General features: G+C 38.3%; 1 protein-coding gene across 1 annotated transcript in view; it reads left to right on the top strand.

Annotated features, from left to right (window-relative positions):
- Fap (fibroblast activation protein alpha) overlaps positions 1 to 25,703 on the top strand; it is a 73,664-nt gene that overhangs the window by 22,821 nt on the left and 25,140 nt on the right. Inside the window, 10 exon segments of the mRNA XM_029484882.1 lie at positions 2,284 to 2,356; positions 3,052 to 3,172; positions 4,215 to 4,369; positions 6,540 to 6,643; positions 8,687 to 8,822; positions 14,052 to 14,096; positions 17,865 to 17,969; positions 18,068 to 18,138; positions 20,340 to 20,393; positions 22,242 to 22,366. Of these exon segments, the coding sequence (XP_029340742.1) occupies positions 2,284 to 2,356; positions 3,052 to 3,172; positions 4,215 to 4,369; positions 6,540 to 6,643; positions 8,687 to 8,822; positions 14,052 to 14,096; positions 17,865 to 17,969; positions 18,068 to 18,138; positions 20,340 to 20,393; positions 22,242 to 22,366 (989 nt within the window).

Raw genomic sequence — 25,703 nt, 5'->3', positions numbered from 1 at the left:
CCACCAAATTAAAAAGTACGCAAATAAAGATATCCCCAGATCAAATAATGATCATTAATTTCTTCGCAGTGGCTTAGATAAGATTTATGCCCTGCAACCATATTACCCATTTAGCTTTTCTGTAGTAAATCTAATCAAACTACTGTTTTTTTGTTTGTTTGTTTGTTTATGTGTAAACATTATGTGTATGTCTCTTGTTTTTTCACAACTATTTAATTTCCAGATATTTTCCTCCAGGTAAAACAATATCATTTTAGTTGGAGATGACAAATTGGCTGAAAGTCAAGTTTGATTAAATACTACTACTCCTACTTGTCTCTCTCTGAAGATTACTAAAAATCTCTAATCAAAAAGCTATTAGCAACTGATACCTACCACACAGGAGCAATTATGTTTCTCTGGTCTAGGGACGCTGGAGTTTACCAGTCACACCCAAAGGCAGGCCCTAGACCCAAAGGCAGGCCCTAGACCCAAGAATTCCATCCGATGTTTTTGCTGACTTTTTGTAGGTTATTTGTTAATTTTTATCTTCATTTTTGTGTTTTTTGAGAGAGAGACAGAGACAGAGAGACAGAAAGAGATAGAAAGTTGAGTGTAGAGAAGTTGAAAGAATCTTGGGAAAAAAAGTATGATCAAAATATATTCTATGAAAAAATTAGTCAAAAAAAAAAAAGAAAAAGAAAGTCTAGCACAAAGTAAAGAAGATAGTTCTGGTTTAAACAAGAAAATTTGTAGACGACAGCTTTTATAATACATCCCCTTTCTCCATCTTTTATGGCATTAGTGAATCATATAACCCCAAAATGGCAGCTCAGATGGCTTTCCAGTCATGAAGATTTGGATTTGTAGACTGACATTGCTCATGCCATTGCATAGCTTAACTGTACTCCATGGAGAGAACCTAGGCAGTGTTGCAGTGTCAGCCAAAAGTAATCTTAGAGCATTAATTTGATACAGAATTGTAAACCAGGTAAAGACTGTCTTCGGACTCATTGCCTTTACTAGATCCTTACATATCCATTGGACCCTGGCCCGCATGTGCCTGGTGTTCATGGACTGCCCTCTGGCTGCCAGAGTTCCCACTGCAGTGCACCTCCATAATGTCCTTCTTCTGAAAGCATCACCCTTTCTGATCAATGTTTTGCCTCATTGCTAGGTATTTATTTTTCTGTGTGACATAACAAATTCAGCAAAGATAAAGTGTATTCCGGGTCTTCCCAGGTGTCCAAGTGGGAAGGAGTAAGCAAGCAAGGTAGAACTGATACAAACCTGGGACCCAAAGACCAGAGGCTGTGAACGGAAACAAATGGGGTCTTTGAAAAGTCTCTTCAAATTGGTCTTAGGAGTAGCTACTGCTTTGCTGCCCCACAAAAACAGTCTTGATGAGACTACTAAGATGATTTTCAAGCAGTCAACCTTTCAGCCTGGCAACTTGCGGTTCTTTAGTACATAAACATTTGATATGTTCTCCTTGAAAAATCTGCAAGAGCTCCACAATGCAATTCTCCTGGCTGAAGCCAGCAGTGGGACATTAAACATCAAAGTGAGATTTTTGGCCAATAGAATATCTGAAATTTCCCCATGGGTGGAGAACTTTGCAAGCTTAAGGCACACTGCCCAGTATACGATCTGTTTTTCAGTTTAGCTTGAGATCAGATGTTCCTTTCCTTTTCTGATTTCAAGTCAGATCCCTGGGGAGATTGTCAAATGGCATCTTATTTTCAAAAATTTGAAATTCATATGCATTCACAGAGATGGGGGTTGTGAATGAGAATGTGGAAGAGCACATATTAAACTAGAGCACAATTATAGAAACTCGGAGCTGGAAGGCACGTCAACGACCATCTTAGTCTGGTGTGTGCAAATTTTACAGTCTCAGGGGTTAAATGACTTGAGCTTTATTTGGGGTCTGCCCAAGAACCACCAATGCAATTTTTAAGTCATTCTTATTTCTCTGTGTCTCATGGTTGTCTCCTATAAGACGGTGGGGCTCTATTGGAGAACTTTAAGATAATCCAGTCTATTGGTGTGTTGCCCACTTACTTCACCGTGAAGGTCAGAAAACAGAGAAGTTGGGTGACTTAAACCACAAATGAGCTGGGCTTCAACGCCTTATTCCCATGTACTCCTCTTTTGAACTTGCAGAAGTGAGGATGTTTCATACAGATGTCCTTAATTTTAATTGTCTTGTTTACTTATTCTGTTTATGAAGATTTTTTTTATTTTGAACACCAAGAGTTGTTGTGTTTTTACATATTTATTTTTTTCTTTCTTTCTTTCTAGGGAATTTGTAAGAGGATACGAGCTCCCTCGTCCAATTCAGTATCTATGCTGGTCGCCTGTTGGGAGTAAATTAGTAAGTGTTTAGATTATAGAAGTGTTTGATCATTTAAATAAAAGAGGAGCCATTTGATTTTGGCCTTTGTTAAATTTCCCTGCCTAAAAGGAAAGAGAGAGAGAGAGAGAGAGAGAGAGAGAGAGAGAGAGAGAGAGAGACATCATGACTATTTCAGTGGCTAAAAACGGGAAGAGTTTGGATAAATTGAAACCCGTTTGAGAATTCCGCAAAATCTCAAGCTCATGGATAGACTTCTTTAAATATCGCAGTCAAAAACTTTATCCTTATACTCAGCCAGAATGCGTTGTGCCAGAAAACTCAGGAAAAATATGGTTTTCACAAGTTTCCCAGACTAGCTTCAGACAACATGAAATTTTGTCCAAGCTCTTATTTAAGGGCTCTAAATAAAGATTAGATCTGGTTAGCTATTAATATTCAGGGGTTTATTTGACTACCTGTCAATATGCACAATTGCTTATTGGATAACAAAATAATTATATTATAGTAGACATTAATTCTTATTTGATGCAGATTTTAAATCATAATTAATGTGGGTTGGTTATATTTTTAACCTTATTAAATTATTTTAGTTGTGAATCCTTTTGCATCTGAATTACGAGCCCTTTTAAAGATAGTAGGTAAATAATTAAATCTATATTATCACTGTATTTTGGGGTAAATTTCCCTTATTGAATAAATTTCTACCATTTTAGGCATATGTATATCAAAACAATATTTATTTGAAACAAAGACCAGGAGATCCACCTTTTCAAATAACTTATACTGGAAGAGAAAATAGAATATTTAATGGAATACCAGACTGGGTTTATGAAGGTAAGCTATATTTCTTTTCTACTGTTGATATATTAGGCTTATGATTGAAAACAGTTTCATATACTCAGTAAAAATTAGTTGAATGCAATATTCTTTTAATGAGCTGGTTGTCCTGAAAATAGGTTGTATTAATAGCTTATGGATAGAAGGAGGCTAGTCTTAAAGAAGAAAACCTTGTCAAAGACCAGTAGAATCGATATTCATGAATGTTACTATAAAGTGGAGAAGATTTATATTCCAAGAAGTGGTCCTAGGCTGCTGAGTTAATGCATTATCCAATGTTTGTTTTGCTTAGGAAAGATACCTTTCCTCCCCCACCCAAGCTAAACAGCCTCATTATTTTGCAAGAAAATGTTCTTAGGGTTTTTTTTTTATTAATATATCAACACCCTCTTGAATTTTATCCTTATTCTAGGTCATGAAGGACACAGGACTTAATTAGACTTTAAGAGGTTGTCTACTCTCTATTCCTCAAGTTTATTTCTTTAAAAAGATACATGTGTAAATGTATTTTTACACAGACACACAGACACATGCATACATACCTGCATACACACAAGCACATACAAACAAATTAACCCTGGTTGGAAAAATTCTTGGGAATGAAACTCAAACTCTGTTGGTAATATCACTTGCCAATACAAATCACAGCCTTCTTTGCCTGCTTCAGGTATTGTCTACTTACTATCCTACTTTGTCTATCTATGGCTATACTATAGTCTCTTTGGGCTACTTTAGGTTATTTTTTTTTAATTGCTCCAAGGGGAAAATTAATTATTACCAATGTGTTTATTATTTATTTTAAATGTTACATTTCTGGTTAACAGCAATTACTAACAAGACTAATTGACATTTGATATAGAATGAAATTTAAACTGTTCCTCTTAATTCACAGTATTTTTTTTAATAAGCAAAGTATGGCATATGTTACAAACACATTAAAGACATGATTTAAGTTAATAAATATTTGTTTAGAAGTATTAACAATGGTTTTAAAAATAAGCTATAATTATAAATACTATGTAAATTCATATTTTTTCAGAGGAAATGCTTGCCACAAAATATGCTCTTTGGTGGTCTCCAGATGGAAAATTTTTGGCATATGTAGAATTTAATGATTCAGATATACCAATTATTGCCTATTCTTATTATGGCGATGGACAGTATCCTAGAACTATAAATATTCCATATCCAAAGGTATGTGAAATGCTTCTAATAAAGGGCTTCATTCCCTTGATATCCAAATGAGCAATCATTACCATGAATAGAGGTGGGACCAACACACTTGGAAAGCTTCTTGTCCTTGTATGTCATAAAGCAAACACTGTACTGTGCTCTATTGTTTATGTGGACATCTGTTGCTTTGGACATCTGGCTATGCTGGAAGAAGTAGTCTTTGCAAAATCTATTGCAGAATCTTTGAAAAAAACATATGGTCTAGATCATGGAGGAAAAACAAGCTTAACTTAGTTTTAATTATATATATATATATATATATATATATATATATATATATATATATATATATTTATATATATATATATATATATATATATATGTTCTATGTTCCAAATTCAGGGTAAAAGTTCTGTTTCACAATTCTCTCTTGAATTCTCCTGTAAATGCAAACCAGAAAGGAAAATTCAAATATTGAATTTGATGTCTTTGTCAGGTAGTGTCAGGCAAGATCTCTTGTGGACAGGTAAGTGACATTTTTGAGCCTCCATTTCCTCCTTAAGACAAGGAAAATAAACATCATACATATTATTTATTTACTTCCAAAACTAGAGGAAAAGGGACTGAGTATGCAGCAGAAAGGCTAAGTGACATGGAGAAAGCATTGTGACCTATTTTAAAATCTAGTCAAAGGCATGAAAGAGGAAAGTCAGGAAAGTAATTTACCTCTTATAAAATAATTCGGTATTTTTTAAAAATATATATATATATATATATAGTTTTTGGTGCTTTGATTTTCCAAACCCTGTTGATGAATGACTCCAGCAGGTCCCAATATGAGATAGGATGGATGTGGCATTTGCAAAACTGGCTTTTGAAACAAGCCAAAGACACCCCAAAGAGAGAAGTAGAAACATCATAGTTATGTTAAAAGTCACTGAAGAAAAGGAATGAGATAGGAGACAAATGTTGAGATGTAAGTCCCCTCAAGGGCAGAGGTAAAGAAATGGAGAGGCTTGGAAGTGGAAAGCCTGATACTTGGAATACAAAATTAAGAGAACGGAATGTGAGCAGGAAGAAGTGAGGATGCGCAGAACTGAGAAGTGACTCCCACTTATCTGTAAGTGTGTGCCTAAGTCTTCGTGTTTCTTTACAAACTGGGGAAACTAAAACCTCTAGCACTGGATGGAGAGATGAGAAAATTCCAAAAACCCTTTAAATGTCTCAAGAAAGACTTTAGATCTGTAATTCCCAACCTATAGGTGTCAACGCCTTCGGCAGGTAGTCGAAAAGATTCTTTCACGGGGGTTGGCTAAGAACTTTGGAAAATATGAATATTTTCATTACAGTCACAACAAAATTACAGTTATGAAGTAGCAACAAAAACTAATTTTATGGTTTGGGGTCACCACGACACGGGGAACTGTAATAAAGGGTCACGGCCTTCAGGAGGTTGAGAATCTCTGCTTTGGTTCAATAAAAATTAGCATTTAGTCACCGCACACGCACACTCTGCTCTCAAGTGTGGTGGGCTCACATTTTAACTGCAAGATTCTTTCCGAAGTAAAATAACATCCATTCAAAGACAGTGTCTAGGCATGAGACATGCTGTCACGTAAATTTTAGGTATGCGGTAGCACACGAAATGCAAATCAAGAAAAAAATGTAAAAGCCCACAGACACCTTATTTGCCAGTAAGATTTCCCCCATCCATTGAGAAGGAAGCAATAGTAGGCTGTGAGGTATAGGGAGGACAGGAAATTTGGTCATTCAATCGGTACGTTTCATTTAGCTCTGCTTTTTATTCTCTTTCAGACAGATTTCCCTACCCTTCAGAACATATGGGTATATTGGTTACTCTCTTCGTACCAATAATGAAACACCTGTCTCGACAATCAGGATAGAGGGTAGGGGTTTTAGACGTGGACTTTCGAATTCCTGATCATTTCTCCTATAAATCAATTCTCTCATTAAACACCTGATACACGGTTGACTCTGGTTGAGACAACATGGGTAACTGCCTTGCAAGTAAAGCAGAAATGAAGTTCCTGGCCACTATGCAGAACATCTTCGACTGTTATTTATTTAGCTTTGTTCACTTTTTAAAATATGCCATGAATCCTGAGGTGACTTTAAAATATTGGTGGTCAGTAAAACTGTATGAGCTTGTAAATTTCCATTTTCTTGGCAGGCTGGGGCTAAGAATCCGGTTGTTCGTGTTTTTATTGTTGACACTACCTACCCTCACCACGTGGGCCCAATGGAAGTACCAGTTCCAGAAATGATAGCCTCGAGGTCAGTGATCTCAAACCCCTGTCTCATATTTAACCAAATTTTACCATGTTGAACTTTCTACATCAGGTTAGACATCATTTCTAGTGAGTTGAAGATACACACACCAGAAAGCAGAAAATTAGCATGCAAGATGCATGCAAATTAAAAGTCACAAAATACGTTTCTTGAACTAGTTTTTAAAATACTCTGTTATCCATTTAAAGACACGTTTAAAGATGACCACAGTGATAAAGCTAAAGCTTTCTGGGATTTTCCTTGGAGGTAGAAGTGTTGGGACCAACGTGCAGATGAACAAGTCTTCAGCATGAGCCCATAAAATCTGATCAAGTTTCCCACAAGCCAGGATTTATGGATCTATGTGCTTCCTGGGACATTATAACCCAGAAAAGACAACTTTTCTCAAACATTAGCATTTGTCTTATTTTGAAAAAGTCTGTGTTGATTATCTTGATGCAGGATTATATGCCAAGAAAATATTTTCTGACAGACAGAAAAATGAAGTATTTGGGATAGAGAGATGTTTCAGTCTTTAGGACTACAGTGATCTTGCAGAAGACTGGAGTTTACTTCCCAGGACTCACATAGGGCAGCTCCAGGAGACCTGATGCCCTCTTCTTGCCTCTGATAGCACTGGGCTCATGTGTACAAACCTATACTCAACCCAATGCATAAACACACAGTCAAAAATCAATTCTTTTTTTTCTTTCTTTCTTTCTAAGTTTTGGGTTGGTTTGGGTTTGGGTTTGGTTGGAGATAGGGTTTCTCTGTAACAGAGCCCTGGATGCCCTGGAACTTGCTTTGTACACCAAGCTGGTCTTGAACTTGAGGTGATTGCCTGCCTCTACCTCCTCAGTACTGGAATTAATGTTCTCAATTCTCTAGTATAACTCAGATATGCCTCTCTAAGTGCCCTTGATTATAGCAAGCTTTCAGACCTAAGTTTGACCTCTGTGTCCTTCTGGTGAAAATAAAGGACCCCGAGAGCCCCACCTGCTGAGCACAGAGGGCCTGGCTCTTCTCCTTCAGCTATACCAAGGAGAATTAGACAGAGGCAAATGACTGCTCACAACAACCTAGTTAATAGAACCTTGAGTATGTATTTTTTTTAATATTATTTTCTTTTTTTCCTCCAATTTTTACTAGGTATTTACTTCATTTACATTTAAAATGCTACCCCAAAAGTCCCCTATACCCTCCCCCCACCCCCGCTCCACTACCCACCCACTCCCACTTCTTGGCCCTGGTGTTTCCCCTATACTGGGTCAAGTAATAGAAACAGCACTTGAGTCAAGAGGCATGTTAAGCACACTCAGCTCATCTTTACATATTCTAATCAGTACATTATTATTTCAAATTGATACAGAAGCAAAGGCCTACACGGCTAAATAATTTCACTGAGGATGGATACTGTGATAGAATATTATGAGATCAGGATTTGAGCCCTAAGCTCCTTCTAGCTTCTAGCAAAATATTAGAAAGTTCTAGAATTTGGGCTGTGAATTTTCATTCACAGTCAAGTATAATCATGACATTAATTGACACTTAAATATGTTATAAAGTCCATCAAAGCTTTTTAGATCATCTGATTATTATTAATATATTTTCAACACTTGACAATAATAACAGCTAAAACTTGGCTTCCACATGAACCCACAAGGAAACAACGGTGAACTTTTCACTATATTTGGTTCCTCTGCACCAATTAGAAAGTTTTTAAAAAATGGGATTATAGGCAGAGCATAGAAAATGTAACACTTTCATCCCTCTTCGATAGATATATAGCGTTGCCCTTACATCTTAATTTTGTTTTCCAAAGATTGGGAGAAAGCTCAAGTACAAATAATTTTCTTAGATGAATAACTTCTTACTTATTTTAGCCTGCAGATCTATTTAAATACTATTCTCACAGAAAGTCTGTCTTTCTTACCTACTAAACATATATCCTATAATAACAACTGTCTTTTAGAAACTATAAATGAAGATTATTATTTAAATGTGGTAATGACCTGATGGTTGAGACTGTCTGTTTTGGTTTGTTGGCAGTGACTATTATTTCAGCTGGCTCACATGGGTGTCCAGTGAACGAATATGTTTGCAGTGGCTAAAAAGAGTGCAGAATGTCTCAGTCCTGTCTATATGCGATTTCAGGGAAGACTGGCATGCATGGGAATGTCCAAAGGTAAAGTGTACTAAAGCTACTGGCAAGTACTTCTGAAAATGGAAACGGGTTACAGTTTGATTTATTAAGCAGGATTTGGTGTATTCAACCGCTGATTGTCAGGTCGACCAATGTACTGTGTGTTCACAGAAATTCCACCATTTTTATCAAATATAGCACAGCAGTCGTTTTCTTGAATGGCTTTTGCTTTGAATACAAAAAGACATGATGCCGGGTGGTGGTGGCGCACGCCTTTAATCCCAGCACTTGGGAGGCAGAGGCAGGCGGATTTCTGAGTTCGAGGCCAGCCTGGTCTACAAAGTGAGTTCCAGGACAGCCAGGGCTATACAGAGAAACCCTGTCTCGAAAAACCAAAAAAAAAAGACATGAAATGAGCCAACGTGACATTAGGATGATGATCCATCCATTGGAGATCATCAAGGCAGTAGTCAACAGAAGCGAAACAAAATAAATCATAGAAAGAATGGGTTTGTTCCAGAAATAGATGTTTCACACAAAATTGGAAAAGAAATGAAAATTGGAAAAAATTGTTAAAATTGAAAAAATTACAAAAGTGAAGCAGCGTCTAGTTTAAAAATTAAAGGTGGGTGCTTGAGAGCAGGGCATGAACCGCTTGATCGCTCTGCACTTTATGCTGCTGTCCAGGTATCTTTGAGAACACTCCCTACTATACTAATCTAAAGATGGAGAGCTTGAAAATAAGGTACAAACTTACCATCAAGCTTCAGTTGTTTTTATTCTTCAAATTCAAACATAGCCTGTTGAAATTAATGATTCCAAAGGAACTGTGCCAGTTGGAGTCATTGAAATATGCCTGTCTCTAAGTACTCATTTTAGATACTAAATTTTTAAATTAAAAATGGTTTCTTTAAATAAAAATATTGCTGAGTACATTTTGGGAGAGTTCTAATTATGAAAAAATATTTTATTAAACAAATGTAGAGTTAACTTATTTTATGAAGCTAAAGTCCAGATCAATCAAAGTAAGTCATTAAATTCCATCTAAGATTTAAAACATTTTATTTTATAAGGAGAATGATTTATTCTGCTTGGAAATATATCAAAGCCATACTAGGTAGCATTCCCTAAGCTAAAACTGCTTTTAGGTCCTTATCTTGTCAAAAAAAAAAAAAAAAAAAAAAGTCTTGTCTAAGCTTACAATGATTTGCACGAAACCAAGTTGTTGTTGTTTTTTTTAACTTATGAGTTTATAACAAAGCAAAAGGATACATTTTAAACAGTAGCATTGGAAAAACTTGATCTCAATTAAACTAGCTAGTTAGAACTCACTGATCTGATCTGATTGACTGGCCCCGGTTGGATATATCTGAAACATCCTGGAATCTAAGCATTATTAACTCAGCTTTAACATGACTAACTTGGAAACTATGAACAGACAAATAAAAAAAGTGATTCATTTGCAATCTGAAATTCTAATTTATCAAAATCTGAGACAACATAACTTAAATGGACAGAAAATATAAAATGTCCTCACAAAGGGAAATCGAAGTTTCTGGAAAATAACCTTTATGGCTAGAGAAGTCATTGCATTTAGAATATTTTGACTGAACTAACTTATAATTTTCCACCTACCATACTCAGGATAATGTGCTTGTGTTTTGAAAACCAATAATGTTTGAGGTAATCAATGTTTCACTCATGTTGCCAGACATGAAAGAGGTAAAGAGCTTGCAAAGTTATTCTATAAAAAAAAAAATTGGCAAGCTTTATTAAGAAATGTATAGCTTGTTGTGTAGTGGTGGTGTACACCTTTAATCCCTACACTCAGAAGGTAGAGGAAGGCAGATGTCTGTGAGTTTGAGGTCAGCTGATCTACAGAGTGAATTCCAGGACAACCAAGGCTACACCAGACAGAAACAAAAATGCTGTATCAAACAAACAAACAACCCCAAACAACAACAAACAAAAAAGGAAGAAAAGAAATTTATAGCATAACAAACAACCATCTTTTATGTTATTCTCGCCTCTCTAAAAATAGGCTAAATTAATTTTTATTTTCATGACTGAAGATTGTCAAAAGGTTTCACTCCCCCCCTCCCCATCTTGAAATCTTTTTCTCTGTGAGGTACTAGCCTACCACTATAGCACTCAGGAAACTCTTCTTAAGTGCTCCAAACTCTTCTTAAGATTGCCGGTATTTGAAGAGTATATATTTCTCAAGGTCTTCTTTTTGTTTTGGCTCTGTGTGTGTGTGTGTGTGTGTGTGTGTGTGTGTGTGTGTGTGTGTGTGTGTGTGTGTGTTTGATTATGAGGATGTTGGTGCATATGTGTCAGGAGACAACCTCAAGTGCTATCCTTGGGAATGTTAACCAGTGTCTTTGTACAGTCTCTCATGACACTGGAGTTCATCATTTAGACTAGACTGGCATGCAAGTGACATGCAACATACCTCAGGGGACAGTGCTGTGATTACAAGTGCATGCCAACATTTTGGCCTCTCGTTTAAGTGAATTTTAGTGCTGGGACTCAGGTTATTACTCTAGAATGCAAGCACATTCCCAGTATGATAGAGATCCATTCTTGAAATTTTATCATTACAATTCTTCTCTTTCTTTCTTCCAAATACTTCCATATATCCCTCTCCACTTTCCTTCGTATTCATGGCCTCTTCTTAATTGTCACTGTATACACATATGTATATATATATATATATAAAACCAGGTTATGTCTCTATATAACTTGGTTAGCCTGCACAATGTTACTTGTTTGTATGTTTCCAAGGATATTTGTTACTGGACAACCAATGGGTATGCTCCTTTCTTTTTCTTTTCTTTCTTTCTTTATTCATTCATTCATTTAAAACTCCAGACTTTATTCCCCTCTCGGTCCACCCTCCGACTGTTCCACATCCCATACCTACCACCTCCCTGGCCCCTGTCTTCACAAGGATGTCTCACCCCCACCCGGACCCACCAGATATCTAAACTCCCTGCAGCCTCCAGTCTCTTGAGGGTTAGGTGCATCTTCTCTGACTAAAACCAAACCTGGAGTCCTCTGAGGTATATGTGTTGCGGGGGGCAAGGGGGGCGTATGTCAGCTGGTATGTGCTTTCTGGTTGGTGATCCAGTGTCTGAGAGATCTCAGGGGTCCAGGTTAATTGAGACTGCTGGTCCTCCTATAGGATTGCCCTCCTCCTCAGCTTCTCCAGCTTTCCCTTAATTCAACAACATGGATCATCAGTTTCTGTACTTTGGTTGGGTGCGAATATCTGCATCTGACTCTTTCAGCTGCTTGTTGGATCTTTTAGGGGGCAGTCATGATAGGCCCCTTTTTATGAGTACTCCATAGCCTCTGTAATAGTGTCAGGTCTTGGGGCCTCTCCTTGAGCTGGATCCCACTTTGGGTCTGTCACTGGACCTTCTTTTCTCCAGTCTCTTGTCCATTTCCATCCCTGCAGTTCTTTCAGACAGAAACAGTTGTGGGTCAATGTTTTGACTGTGGGATGGCAACCTCATCCCTCCTTGATGCCCTGTCTTTCTGCTGGAGGTGGGCTCTACAAGTTCCCTCTCCCAATGTAGGACATTTCATCTAAGGTCCCTCACTTTGAGTCCTGAGAGTCTCTCACCTCCCATGTCTCTGGTACATTCTGGAGAGTCCCCCCAGTCTCCTACCTCCCGAGGTTACCTGTTTCCATTCTTTCTGCTGCCCTCAGAACTTCAGTCCTTTCCCCCACCCTCTCCTAGGTGAGGTTGCTCCTTTCTTGGAGATCACTGTTCCAGTTCCCAGCTTTCCTGAGTTGCCTAGAGTTCCTTATGTAAGGGTGAGGCCTTGTAGGCTTTTCCCTATCTACCTTGGCACGTCCATTAGTGTTATCCTTGTTGAGCTTGTTTGGGCAGTCATGTTAACCACCTACGTAGAAACGTTATTTTCTAGTTAATGCATTTCCAAGGAAAGCCAACAACACTTCTGTAGGAGGAAATTCCAATGATTAATTGGCTTAATATAGTAGGGATTCATGGTTCATTTATACAACCAATGGCAAGTCCAAGAAAATGAGGCATTGTCAGAGTAGGTCTTCTACTCCATAATGCAGTTCAGAAACCCAGCTGATGGCATTTCTGTTATCTTAATGTGTGGTTCTAAGTCATTAACATTCAACTGGAGCAGAAAGAAAGGAATGGGGGGTAGGGTGGATGGTCTGAGTGAGATGTTTTTATGGGAAGGGCTACAAACGGCTTTTTTCTCTTTCTGTTCGTACTGTTTCTAGACCTTACCACTTGACTATGTCCCGCTGTAAGAAAAACAGGGAAACATGATTCAGCTACAGAAAGACAATCCTGTCCCAGAGTATAACTGGTGTTTCTTTCACAACTGTCTACTTAACTCCCTCTGGGTGGTCTTTATCCATAGCAGATGTTTCCAGAACTATTTGTCAAAAAATTCTCAAAATTATTTCTGTTGATCTGAAGGTTCAATATCTCCTTACTCTATCCCCACTACTGTATCCTTGGTCTGAGTCTTTATCAGTATTTCCTAAAAACCAGAATTTAAGTGGCATTTTTGGCCTCCTTCCACCTTAGCCACTACCAAATACGCATTGTCTCTCATGCTTATGATTACATTTTCTATATTAGGTAAGTGAAGTCCTTCATGGAATTTACTCACAGACCAAACTGCCTGGATGGCACCACAGTTTCTCCAAGATCTTGCTGATGCCTTTCCTCTTCCAAATTCCCTGCGGCACTTTCCTTTCTGACCCCTAAGCTTACCACACTAATCTATGCCTAGTAACTCAACCCATAATGTTCTTTATCTATCTAGAAAAAAGGACTATTTACATTTTATGGCTTCTAAGTATTTATATATGAAGTGATACTTCTGCCTCTTGCTAAAACCTAAAAATACGAATGTTTAGGTTTCTAGCTACCTCATAAGGAAAAAGGACACAATGGGAACTTCACTGTGGACTGCCTTCTTCTGTGTCACATCACATGCTTTATTTGGGCTGAATTTCCACACATATGTGATGATTCTAAGACCAGCCACATGGAAGAGTGAAGGAGAAAAACATCTGAAATTAGGTTTCTCAATGATTTGTCTGTATATACTGAGCATGCTGCTCTAAAACACCTTTAACAAAGTCTCCTGAACTGGAGGCTGGGTTGTAGAACACCATGCCCAGGCAGATTAACTGTTCAAAATGTCCAAATTATACATTTGAAAAAACTATTCTTTTTGTGCTTTAATCTGATCTTTCTTTGTTTGTAGAACCAGGAGCATGTAGAAGAAAGCAGAACAGGATGGGCTGGTGGAGTATGATTTTTCTATCTTTTCCTTTACTTTAACGGCACCCAGCATATTCAGTGAACTGACTTTTACACGGTGTATGTGTTCCATGTCGTGCTTAGGTATCAAACAAGGAAATGTGTTTGGTATGATTTGTGATTAGTTGTGTCTGGAATTTTTCAATGGAGTTAGTGATATATATGGTTTGTTTCATATAAAAATAATCATCGTTTAAGGAAACCAATTGTATTTTGTCTCCTACATTAATTACTACAAAATAAGTTGGAGAATTAGACAATGCCACATGTCACAAAAGTACATCAAGCAATCATTTGCATCAGGTTGGCTGCTGGGCTGAGATTTAGGCACACTGTACAAAAGGGGACACAGGTATCAATTTTAACCTTTGGAAGTATATTTAGTAATGAAAATTCTATAGTCCAGAAAAAGAGTATAAAAAAATACTTCAAGTGAAAACTTTTGGAAATAATTTCTCATCCTCTGAATGCATCTGCTTTATTGGATAGCTTTCCTAACTAGCATCAATGAAATTAACCTGAGAAAATATAGATTATGTATATGATTTAAAAACTCATTCAGGTAATTGTGTGGGTGTGAGTGTGCTCACACACATGCATGTGTGTAGTTCTTGGGATCAACAAGGGCCAAATATACTGGACAAGTATCCTATCTCAAGCTACCTCTACAATCCTTGTTTTCGGTCTTTAAACAAATTTAAAAAGCTGGTCATAATAGTATATATTAAATGGTAATTTTTAAAAAGTGGTTTCTTTAGAATTTATTCAAGATATTTAAACAGCAAAAGACACAAGAAATTAACTGGAGATGTTTTCCTGTAAATGATGTACAAAACAAAAGAACCTAAATTTTATTTCTTTACATTTAGACATAAGCTCTGAAATCATAATGGTTTCAACCCTGACTAGGGTTGCAACCAAACTATCACCAGCTATTTAAACAATGCTACATACCTCTTTGGTCTGTGGCTAAAACCTCTTGGTTAAAAACAGAACATGAATTTTATGGTTTGGTGTCTGAAAGCCTGTACTTCTGTCTAATCGTTAGCTCAGCTTACACATTATCTTTTGCCATTTAGTGAGGATGGCAAAAAAAAAAAAAAAAAAAAAAAAACTGTGAGAAGTAACCTTACTTCCTAGGTAAGGTATTTTAAATGGCTTTGCACTTCACTCAGAGATAAGCAATTTATCAGAAAAAAATCTAAGCGTGATAAAGAAACCAGGGCAGGGCCCTGTTACAACTGAGGTCATCACAGTTGAATGTCTTATCTAGTGTCCAGGTGTGACTTGCTGCAAGAAGCACTTAACTCAGAATGCATTATGGCCCTAGCTCTGACAACGTGAGAGCGGAAATATTTCACACCCTCTTTACCTGACCTAAGTTACCTGCTCATCGGAAGCAACTGTCTTCCATGTGCGCAGAGAAAGGGACGAGATAACAGCCTTTGCCCAGCAAAAGATTCTTCCTGTTGGCCTGCTCCTAATATCTTAAAACAGAACAGTCTGTCCTGGTAATTTTTTATTTTCAGTACAAATGAAATTGTAAGCTTTACTCAGAATACAATCTTTTTAGAAGTCCCTTAATTGACTCACTAGGTATGTGAGGAATATCTGTTATTATTATTATTATTATTATTATTATTATTATTATTATTTGTTATTACTAAAGGCAGCTTTATTGGGAAGCTGCTCTCAGGTAGGTGAGTTCACTGGCCCTAAGGACCAAGGATGGGGAAGACACCATGGGGAAAGAAGGGGTAGGCGAGGGAGAGATAAAGAGAGAAAGGGGTCTGCATACAGAGAGGAGAAGCAAGGAATAACTTTTCACCATGTTACATTAAAGTGGTCTTTGGTGGCTTGGGTTCCATTTGAACAACTAAACCACACAGAACCCATTGTTTTTCACACTATACAGTATGAGGGAGTAAAGAAGCTGCGTATTATAATGCTGCCATTCCTTGCTTGAGAGCAAAACCTTTCTGAAATGAAGAAGCAGCTTTGTCAATGGCCCAAACTAGAGCAGTGCACCCACCAAACACTTAGACTCAAGATGCAAACTGATCTGAAGCAGCTTTTCTGATGACTTATGGTGATGGATGCATAAGCCATCTCACCTTACTCAACTTTCCACTGTTACAAATGTATTCAAAGATACACCAGACATTTCTATTTCTATTTAGCGAAGTTTTCTTCAGCAATGATTATTCATGGCTGAGGCAGTGTCCAGGATATAGAATCTTTTCCTGTGCCTCTCATGCTGCCTTATGTCTTTTCTCTTATTAGAACTGTGGTCCTTGGATCTAGAGCTAATGCTAATCTAGTAGGGCCACATCTTTCATTTTTATCACAATTGTATCTGTAAATCTTCCATCCAGGTGGAAACAAATTTATAGAAACATTAGTTACCCAGTAGAAATATGAGACCCATTGCATTTTAACAATGTATGATCACAACATAGGAGAAATAATTTTATCAAAAATATTTCCAGCTTCAGATCACATCCAAATGTCATCAATAAATAAGTCAATATAACTTCTCCCTACTACCTGTTTGATCAGAAATTGATCTCAGAAAAGATATAAATAAGAACAAATGTTTGAAGGTAGGAGATACTACTGGTATGTGTGGATGCTTAGTATTTTCTTCACTCATAAAATAATGGAACAGCTTGGGCTACTGTTCCATGGACTTAAACCAGACAGAGAGATCAGGTTTTAAGTTCCTCCTGTATGATATAGAGAAGCTCTACTCTCATGAGATTTTTCTCAGTAAGTTGTCATCATTTCACCAGAGGACAACATGTAAGAATAGTCATAAAGATAGAGCAGGTCATTTTATTTTACAACAGGAGACATATTACCCTATGAGGCATTTTCAGAATTCAGATGTCTGTACTGGTTAGGATATTGAGTTGCCACTAGCTCTGTTCCAGGAAACTTGAGTGACTGGGAGTTGAGTGCAATAAGATCATTCCCAGCAGTGTGTGCTGAACTTCACAAACTCAGGTTACACGGTCATTGTGTTTCCTGAGCTCAGAGCTAACCCTAACCATGCTTCACTGTTCCTCTCAAAAGTGCTACTAAAATCTGTGGCTTCTAGACCATCATATTTGAATCGTTCAAATGTCTTCATTAAGTTGTTGACATTAGGAGCTTAGCATTAGACAACTCAAAAATCCAAAGTACATCTGGGGCTGGAGAGACATCTCAGTAGTTAAAAGAACTGGCTGCTCTTTTCAAGTACCAGGTTTAATTCCCAGCACACACATGGTGGCTCACAACTCTAACTCCAATTCCAGGGGACCTGAACACCTCACTCAGACATACATACAGGCAAAAGACCAATGCACATAAAAATAACAATAAATTGTTTAAAAAAATATACTTTGATCAAATGCCCCCATTTTAAAGTTTGGTTTGATTAAATGTCAACATTTGTTTGTGATTCCTGCAACTCAGTCCAAACCGTATCACCTTACGTCAGAAATTTATTAAATCAGGTGTCGCAAAGCTTGGGCCTCCAGGGGTGGTAGGGTGGGGTAGAGGTGTGCATTAGCAAACAAGCACCAGTCAGCACCTGCAAGTTCCTATTAGATTGACTGGAAAAGCTGTCCTTTGAAAATCTGGAATTTCAGGTGTGGATGACAGGTGATAGGAGAGGTGACACACCAGGACTCTTAGCCACACATGACTTATAAAAATAACTGGCTTTTGTGCAGTTTGTCTTTTATATATAACCTCTGTTCATTTCTTTCAGTTCTTTGTTTCAACACCAGCTTTTAGCCAGGATGCCACTTCATACTACAAAATATTTAGCGACAAGGATGGTTACAAACATATTCACTACATCAAAGACACTGTGGTACGTTCCTTCCAAGATTTCTCTCCTCAAAGATCATTCACTTGAGGTTGCTCAAGTGACGCTCAGCTTCACACAACATAATGTTTGTCTTTTTATAGGAAAATGCTATTCAAATTACAAGTGGCAAGTGGGAGGCCATATATATATTCCGCGTAACACAGGATTCACTGTAAGTACCGCATGCAGCACGATGTACCGTTTAAGTTTTAATTGGAATCAACCAATGGGCGTACAAGCAATGGACTGTACTGTCTATTCAGCTAACTGAAAACCATTCTGTTGCTCTTTGGTTACTTTCAAACAGCTATGGTTTCATGAAGACTGCATATTCTTTAGTCACTCAACAGCAAGATTTCTTTCTGAAAAAAAAATTTTTATTAGGAACTTGTATGAAAAGTCTAAAAATTCTCAGATAGCTATTGATTCTAAAGACTAATTTTACTCTTCAGCACTTAGACCCATGAACAAGCTTCAAAGAGCCATAGCAGGTAGCCCACAGATATGGAGACCCCTTTGTAGTGATTTGGTGCTGTCTGTAAAAGCCATCAGTTATTGAGGGATTACTACCTATCAGATACTGTAAGTTAGGAATGGCTGCTCAGAGGTTGTAGATGAGAGAACAGGTAGCCAGAGCATGTAATTCACTTGGCTAAAGGCCATTGAATTAGTGAAAGATGAGACTTTGGACCTAAAGCTTATGAATCCAAGACTATTGCTGTTACTCTCAGGAATTCTTTAAGTCTTTTCCTTTCGATCTGTCCTACACACTGTCTCACAGAGCTGCCTCAAGACAGTCGTTTATGGTACATTTAACTAATCAGAAGTCCCTGCCTCTTTTTTTCAGTCTGTCAATTCTTATGCTGTGTAAATTGGGGATATTCCCTCGATACTCATAATCCGATTGCCATTAGATGGAATTCGGGAGCAAAGGAACCGAATTAGTCTGATCTTCTTACTATGCAGACAGTGTTAGAAACCTATTGCTAATCTATGAAATCATTTGAATGGGAGTCAAAGGAGTTTGACTTACATAGAGCAGCCAGAAAAGTGACTAGAGTCAGGAAAATGAGGAGATAAAAAATGAATGGAAGATAGATTTCAGGCATTTTGGAGAGGGGGCAGGCTGAAGACTTGGAGATCCTGCCATGGTACTAATGATGGCCAGGGGTAACTGAGACCTGAGCTCAGTGAGCTGGATGATGACAGTGAACTGTTGACTAGAAAAACAAGACTATGCCTCCTTTCTTCTGTGTCCTTGGAACCAAGGCTGACATGGGAGAGGTCCTGTTCCTATTTTTTTTAAGTGGATGAAAGGAAAGGGTAGATATTTAGGAAAGATGGGATAGAATATTATCATCTGTGAGGGGGAAGAGAGAGGTGGGAAAGTGGACAGGCTGCAGTGTTAGAGAGGGAGACAGTGCTGGGAACTTTGACAGCCTGGGAATGCTACAAGGGGTCGCTGGGGGAAAAGACTGAGCAGTTAATTCACACACTGTTTGAAAGGATGTGGGAAAGGCAAGGGACAGTGAAGACTGGAGCCCTGTGACATTAGTACACACATAAATAAAAGAGACACACGCGGGTTTTGAATTTCATACTGGAAATGCGTTGCATTGTGTTGTCTCCTTTTTTTAAAGGAACTTGTTTATGACACTGAGGACACCTGGACAGCTAAGCCCTCCTGAGAATTAAAACAAACCTTGTTTACGCTAAACTTTTCACACTCTATTATGCTCTTCTTGAGGGAAGAGTGAAAAAAACAAAACAAAACAGACAGCTACTTTCAGATATTCAGATATATTCACAGAGGAATCAAGTTATGTCACCAAACTGGATTTTCCACTTCATCATCTATTAAGGCAGAAAGGAGCCTGCACCTGGGCAGTTAGGTAGCAAGTTTGCTCTCCTGTGGTTTGTTCCACAGCTCAGTGAATTAACATGGCCTATGATACCTTCAGTTCATCTAGCTCAGATGAGTTTCCTGGCATGCTAAGTTTATCTACTACTGGGTGTGTAGAATAAAATCAAAATGTGTTCTCGGTCATAGACAAATAGCATAGTCCTGAGAAACCAGTAAACATTTATAATGGGAAAGGAAAAGTGTAATATTAATTTAAGTAAGTCAGTTTTCATGGTTCATACTTAATGAATCAGAGTAAGATACATGGGTCACAAAAACAGTGCTGAGCTCAGTTTTACCCTCTCCGATGATTTGTAAGTTACAGTAAATGCCCCAACACAGTTGTGCACAGCAGTAATTCTACAGAATTTCATTAAATACATGTTTCTGTCCATGCTACTTATTTATATTAATGATGGTACGTTTGTACTTCAATAATCAATACTTAATATTTTGTAAATTCATTTCAGGTTTTATTCTAGCAATGAATTTGAAGGTTACCCTGGAAGAAGAAACATCTACAGGTAATTTAGACCAACCAAAATAGCACTTACCGGTAGACACACACAGAGATAAATGAGTAAAATTGAATAATAACCCTGGGTAGATGTAGAATACTTTTTGAAGTGTGAAATGTCATAAAATCCACTTGTAAGTTAGGGCAACTAATTCGGAAAATGACATATACAATATCAGCATAAAGTCATATGCACCCAAAGAATTAGCCAACTTATCCTGAAAAGAGTCATATGGGAATTCTTATGGTGATATAAATAATAATTTTACTTAATTATAAGACACTTGAGAAGTTTGGAGTTGAGCTGGGCGGTGGTGGCGCACACCTTTAATCCCAGCACTTGGGAGGCAGAGGCAGGCAGATTTCTGAGTTCAAGGCCAGCCTGGTCTACGAAGTGAGTTCCAGGACAGCCAGGGCTACACAGAGAAAGAAAAGAAGAGTAGAGAAAAGAAGAGAAAGTTTGGAGTTAATTCAGGACTTTTATTTACTAATGCACATTCATTGAGCACTGGCTATGTGCTACACTGTTTTTACTTTTGTAGTGTGAGCTTTGCTAGGGCTCAATTTGCTATAGCCACATGCATCTCTCCATTAATTATTAAAATCTGATCCAATTGTCCTGTTGATGGGTGGAATAATAACCAAAAGACTCCTCTCTGCATACAGAAATAAAAACAGTGGTTAACATTGTTGGTGCTCTGCTGTAAACCAAATAGCTTCTTAGCTGACTTGCACCTGTAATCACATTTAATTTTCATAACTCTATGTCGCATATAATATTATTGAGGCTGAGATTTGAACATGGGTAATGCTGTTCTCTGAGCCGTTACTGTTAACTCTCCTCTTTACAATTCCAAAATCACACAAAAATTCATTCATGTAATCTGTAAGAGGAAAGAAAATAAAACCTATTATTTATAGTCCTGTATTCACACCTGGATACACACTTACCTTTCAGTTGGGGATTCTCCTTCTCTGGAGACAACAGTATCTCTATACCCCCTGTGTCATGCTCAAGGCTATCTCAGGCTAAAAGAGAAAGACTTTGGAGGTGGAAAAACTCACCCTGGCAGTCAGTATGGGCTCTTGGCAGAGCACCACCCAGTATTCCCAAAAGGGGAATCTGATACAGTGTGGGATGAGAGATCCAGAAGCCTATTATTTATTAAAACTAATCACTCTATTCCAGGGCCACACAGAAGGCTCTGCTCATGTGAGTATGGGGACATAGAGGAATCAAAGTGTAGCTTGCCCTGTGTGGGATGGAGGAGGCATCCTCCCTAGTTGGAACTTCCAAAAGCCATGTGTCCCGTTGAAGGGATGAAAAACGCAGAAGACAAACAGACTTACTTCCCATTTGCTCGTTACTAAAGTCCTTCCCCAGATAGAGAGAAAAAGAGGGATCCTTTCTTGGTAATGCTGCCAGAGTGTTTTGTATGTTTTGACTTGGAGAAAGGGAGGGAGAGAAAGAGAGAGAGGAGGCGGGTGGGAGGGATGGACACCGAGAGAGAGAGGGACACACACAGAAAGACTTCTAACTACTTCAGAAGCACTTAATGGATATGAAAAACATGACTACCTCACTCCCAGTGCAAGTGTTCTATAGCTCTCCCATTTCAGGAAAACCACAGAGGGCTTCTCTCTCAAACATTGTGCGTATTCAGGCAAAAAATGGATCAAACATCAAGCTACATCAAAACACTGTGATTCCCCTCTACTTTAAATGATATTGGCAACAGAAAAAATAGAGTGGGTTTGATGTCAATATGTAAATTAGTCACTTTACATGGAGTAGTACATTTTGATAAATACAATCTCAAAATTTCAGCTTAGCTTTATTTTCATTTCCCTCTAGAATTAGCATTGGAAACTCTCCTCCGAGCAAGAAGTGTGTTACTTGCCATCTAAGGAAAGAAAGGTGCCAATATTACACAGCAAGTTTCAGCTACAAAGCCAAGTACTATGCACTCGTCTGCTATGGTAGGTGACGGACCTGATGTAAGCATGGCCATCCTCACTGCCTCTGTCATCAGCCTTGTCACTCCATCGGATCACTTACAAGCTTTTCCTTTTTGGAGCACTTGTTACATATAAGAATCTTACTGAATGCCCAAGGCTTGCCGAATGAAAAGAATAGGAAGGTATTAATCTCTCTTTTGCATTTGAGGAAACTGAGCTTACCAGCTAAGGTATGTGCCTCTGCCAGGGCTGAAGCAAGAGCTGTCTTCCTCTTATCCACATCACTATGAAGTTGCACGCAGATACCATCTACCAGATAGGCACAGAAGGAGAAATATCCAAACAGAAGTGTTCTCTCTGATAAAAGGGGTTGTTCTGCTTCGGCCTCATTTGTGGGGAAAGCACAATGAAGACAGATTATTCTTCTAAATCTAGTTTCAGTGATGACAGAAAATGAATCGTTGTCATCTAATCCTTCCTTAAAAGTTGGAAGATATTTTGAGTAACCCATTCAAATATTGACAAATGAGCCATGGTTGAACAACCCAGAAAGAATTTTCTGGTTGTTTAGAGCATGGTTTCATTTCACAAATAATTTGCTTTGTAGACAAGTTAATTTCATGCACATGTTATCTTGAATAAATAACAAGAAATATAGGCTAAAATAAGACTACAAACCAATGAAATCAGTGACAATTGGGGGTTTAGTAGAATCTCCACTTCTATAATTGTTGCTTTCTCACCCTAGCTAACCCCAGCTTAAGGGTATAGGTAACATACTTGGGTAATATACATAGCAGGAAATTTAACAAAGTGCACACCACCCTCCTGTTTCTGTTATTAATGGCTCTGATGCAGGTAGGTGACTGAGAGAACAATGGAGCTTTTCATCATTTGAAATCTCTACTCAGATGCAGAGGCCTCCTGTGGGTTTCCTGTAAAATGGACAAGAATTAAGGCCACCATGATATGTCACTTCCCTTAATCCAACAATCTGGTTCTAGAACCAGAGCCACAACTCATTTGCCTGTGTAGACATGAATAAGCATTTTAACCTGAATGCTCCCTTCAAGATGGCATAAGATGTCAGTTTGAAATAACACTTTCATAAAATGTTTGGTCAGTGGAATCTTTGAAATGTCAAGAGATTGTTGTTCGTGGCCATATGTGCTGATTGTGATTATGGCATTTAAAGGTAAACATTAAATGTCCCTCTCAAGTTATATGCAACATTTTCCAACCCCAACTCTATATTTATGTAACATGTATCAAAAGCTTTCATGTCAAGCACATAGCATCCTTGAACTAAGGATGCTGAGGCATCTGCTTATCTCTTTCTCTCTCCTGGAAGGCTGGGTGCGGCTGATCTCTTTAGTTGTTCTATTTATAACTGTAAGAAGACTGTCCAACAGAATACACAGCGGCATCATGAAGCATCAAAAGAGTTACTGTCATCTGAAAACTCTACCAAGATAGTCAGGTTTTTTTTTTTCTATTCCATTGGCTGATAAAGGCACCAGGGTCACATTAGCATACATGCATTCATACTGCTATGTACTCTGTATTTGAACAATGCTATAACTCTCTGGAAAAGCATGCTTATACATTTTATATCACCTCTCTTTTAGTATCTACTTGAGGCTAAATGTTCACTGAAGAATAGGTAAGGAACCAAAGACTAAACCCTGATCAAAAGTTGGTGGGAGAGTCCTTTCTAGAACTTGAATCGCCTGACTTTTCTACCACTCACCCTTCCTCGGCAGTATGGTAATTTCCCATTTAGCAAAAAATACACTGTGTGGGAAGCACCACATCGTCTGGTGTTTTTGAAGCTCCAGTAAAGTGAGTCACTCCGCCATCATAGGAAAAACCTTGAAATCTTTCCCTTTAGGGTAAGAGTAACGCCTCGTTATGTAACTTTCAAACTCTCTAAAGGACTGTTGAGCCCTGGAAGACAAGACGAATGCAGGTAAAACCATATCAGTAAAGTAGATAGAGTAAAAACAGTACAAAATAGGAATTTTAGGTACTGATGCTGCGTCTCTAGAGCCGTGTCCTCACCCTGCTGTGTCATGGGTCATTACTTTGTCTCGTAGTTAAGGATAAAAAAGAGATGCAGGTTTCCACTGCTAGAAACATATGCCCATGAAAATTCCATATGATGGATGTTAATAAAGCCTAGAGATTTAAACGGCCTTGTTTCCTTAGATTCTGGCCCTAAATATCACATGCCTGTGTGTCCCTTTTGAAAACTTTTAGGAACCACTAACTCTCAGGAAAAGCTTTTCAGTTACATTCTCTATTACTCTCAAGTGTCACAGACAGGCTGCTGGTTTTGGAGAAAGCCACAATAAAAAGCTCTTTCTTCTATCCTCAAGTCATAATAAGAAGTAGGGCAGGAAATAACAATATTAGCTTTATTATTTATAAAGGCTAGTTGGGGAATGTGGTGAAGGAAAGGTATGTGCCTTCCAACATTGTAGCCCACAAGTACAGTTTTACAAACATGGGTACCCTTGTACCTGCAGAATTTGCCCATGGGGCTTGGCACCTAATACGCGAAGGAATAAATCCAAAGCATGTTTTCCACAGGGAGTAGGCTGCCAGGAGCAAGCCAGAAGGCTCCATTCATAAGCAGCTCTCCTTAGAACATGGAGAAGTCCTTCTTCTGCTTTATTTGGATCTAAGGACACTGTTCTTTTTCGTTTGTTTGTTTTGTTTTGCTTTTATATTTTGGTTTGGTTTGGTTTTTCCAGACACGGTTTCTCTGTGTAACCCTGGCTGTCCTGGAACTCACTCTGTGACCAGGCTGGCCTCGAACTCAGAAATCCACCTGCCTCTGCTTCCCGAGTGCTGGGATTAAAGGCGTGTGCCACCATGCCCGGTTAAAGACACTGTTCTAGGGGCTGGTGAGATGGCTCAGTGGGTAAGAGCACCCGACTGTTCAAATCCCAGCAACCACATGGTGGCTCACAACCATCCGTAACAAGATCTGACTCTATCTTCTGGAGTGTCTGAAGACAGCTACAGTGTACTTACATATAATAAATAAATAAATAAATCTTAAAAAAAAAAGACACTGTTCTAATGGGGCTCCCATAAGGTGGAAGAAAATATTAGGAATGACAAAAGCATCTATTCCAACCACTACATGTGTTGCTTCCTAACCCACTGAATCCCTTGGCCAATGTGCTCTTTAAAAGTACTCTGAGAATTATTTTATTCTGTATTTCAGATGAATAATAGTGTTTGTTTGTTTGTTTGTTTGTTTATGTGCATCTCATCAAGCTGTGTGTGGTGGCGCACGCCTTTAATCCCAGCATTCGGGAGGCAGAGGCAGGTGGATTTCTGAGTTCGA

Source organism: Mus caroli, chromosome 2 (genome assembly GCF_900094665.2).
Source record: "Mus caroli chromosome 2, CAROLI_EIJ_v1.1, whole genome shotgun sequence".
In the NCBI taxonomy this organism is placed as follows: domain Eukaryota; kingdom Metazoa; phylum Chordata; class Mammalia; order Rodentia; family Muridae; genus Mus; species Mus caroli.
This window is presented reverse-complemented; position numbering and strand designations above follow the sequence as displayed.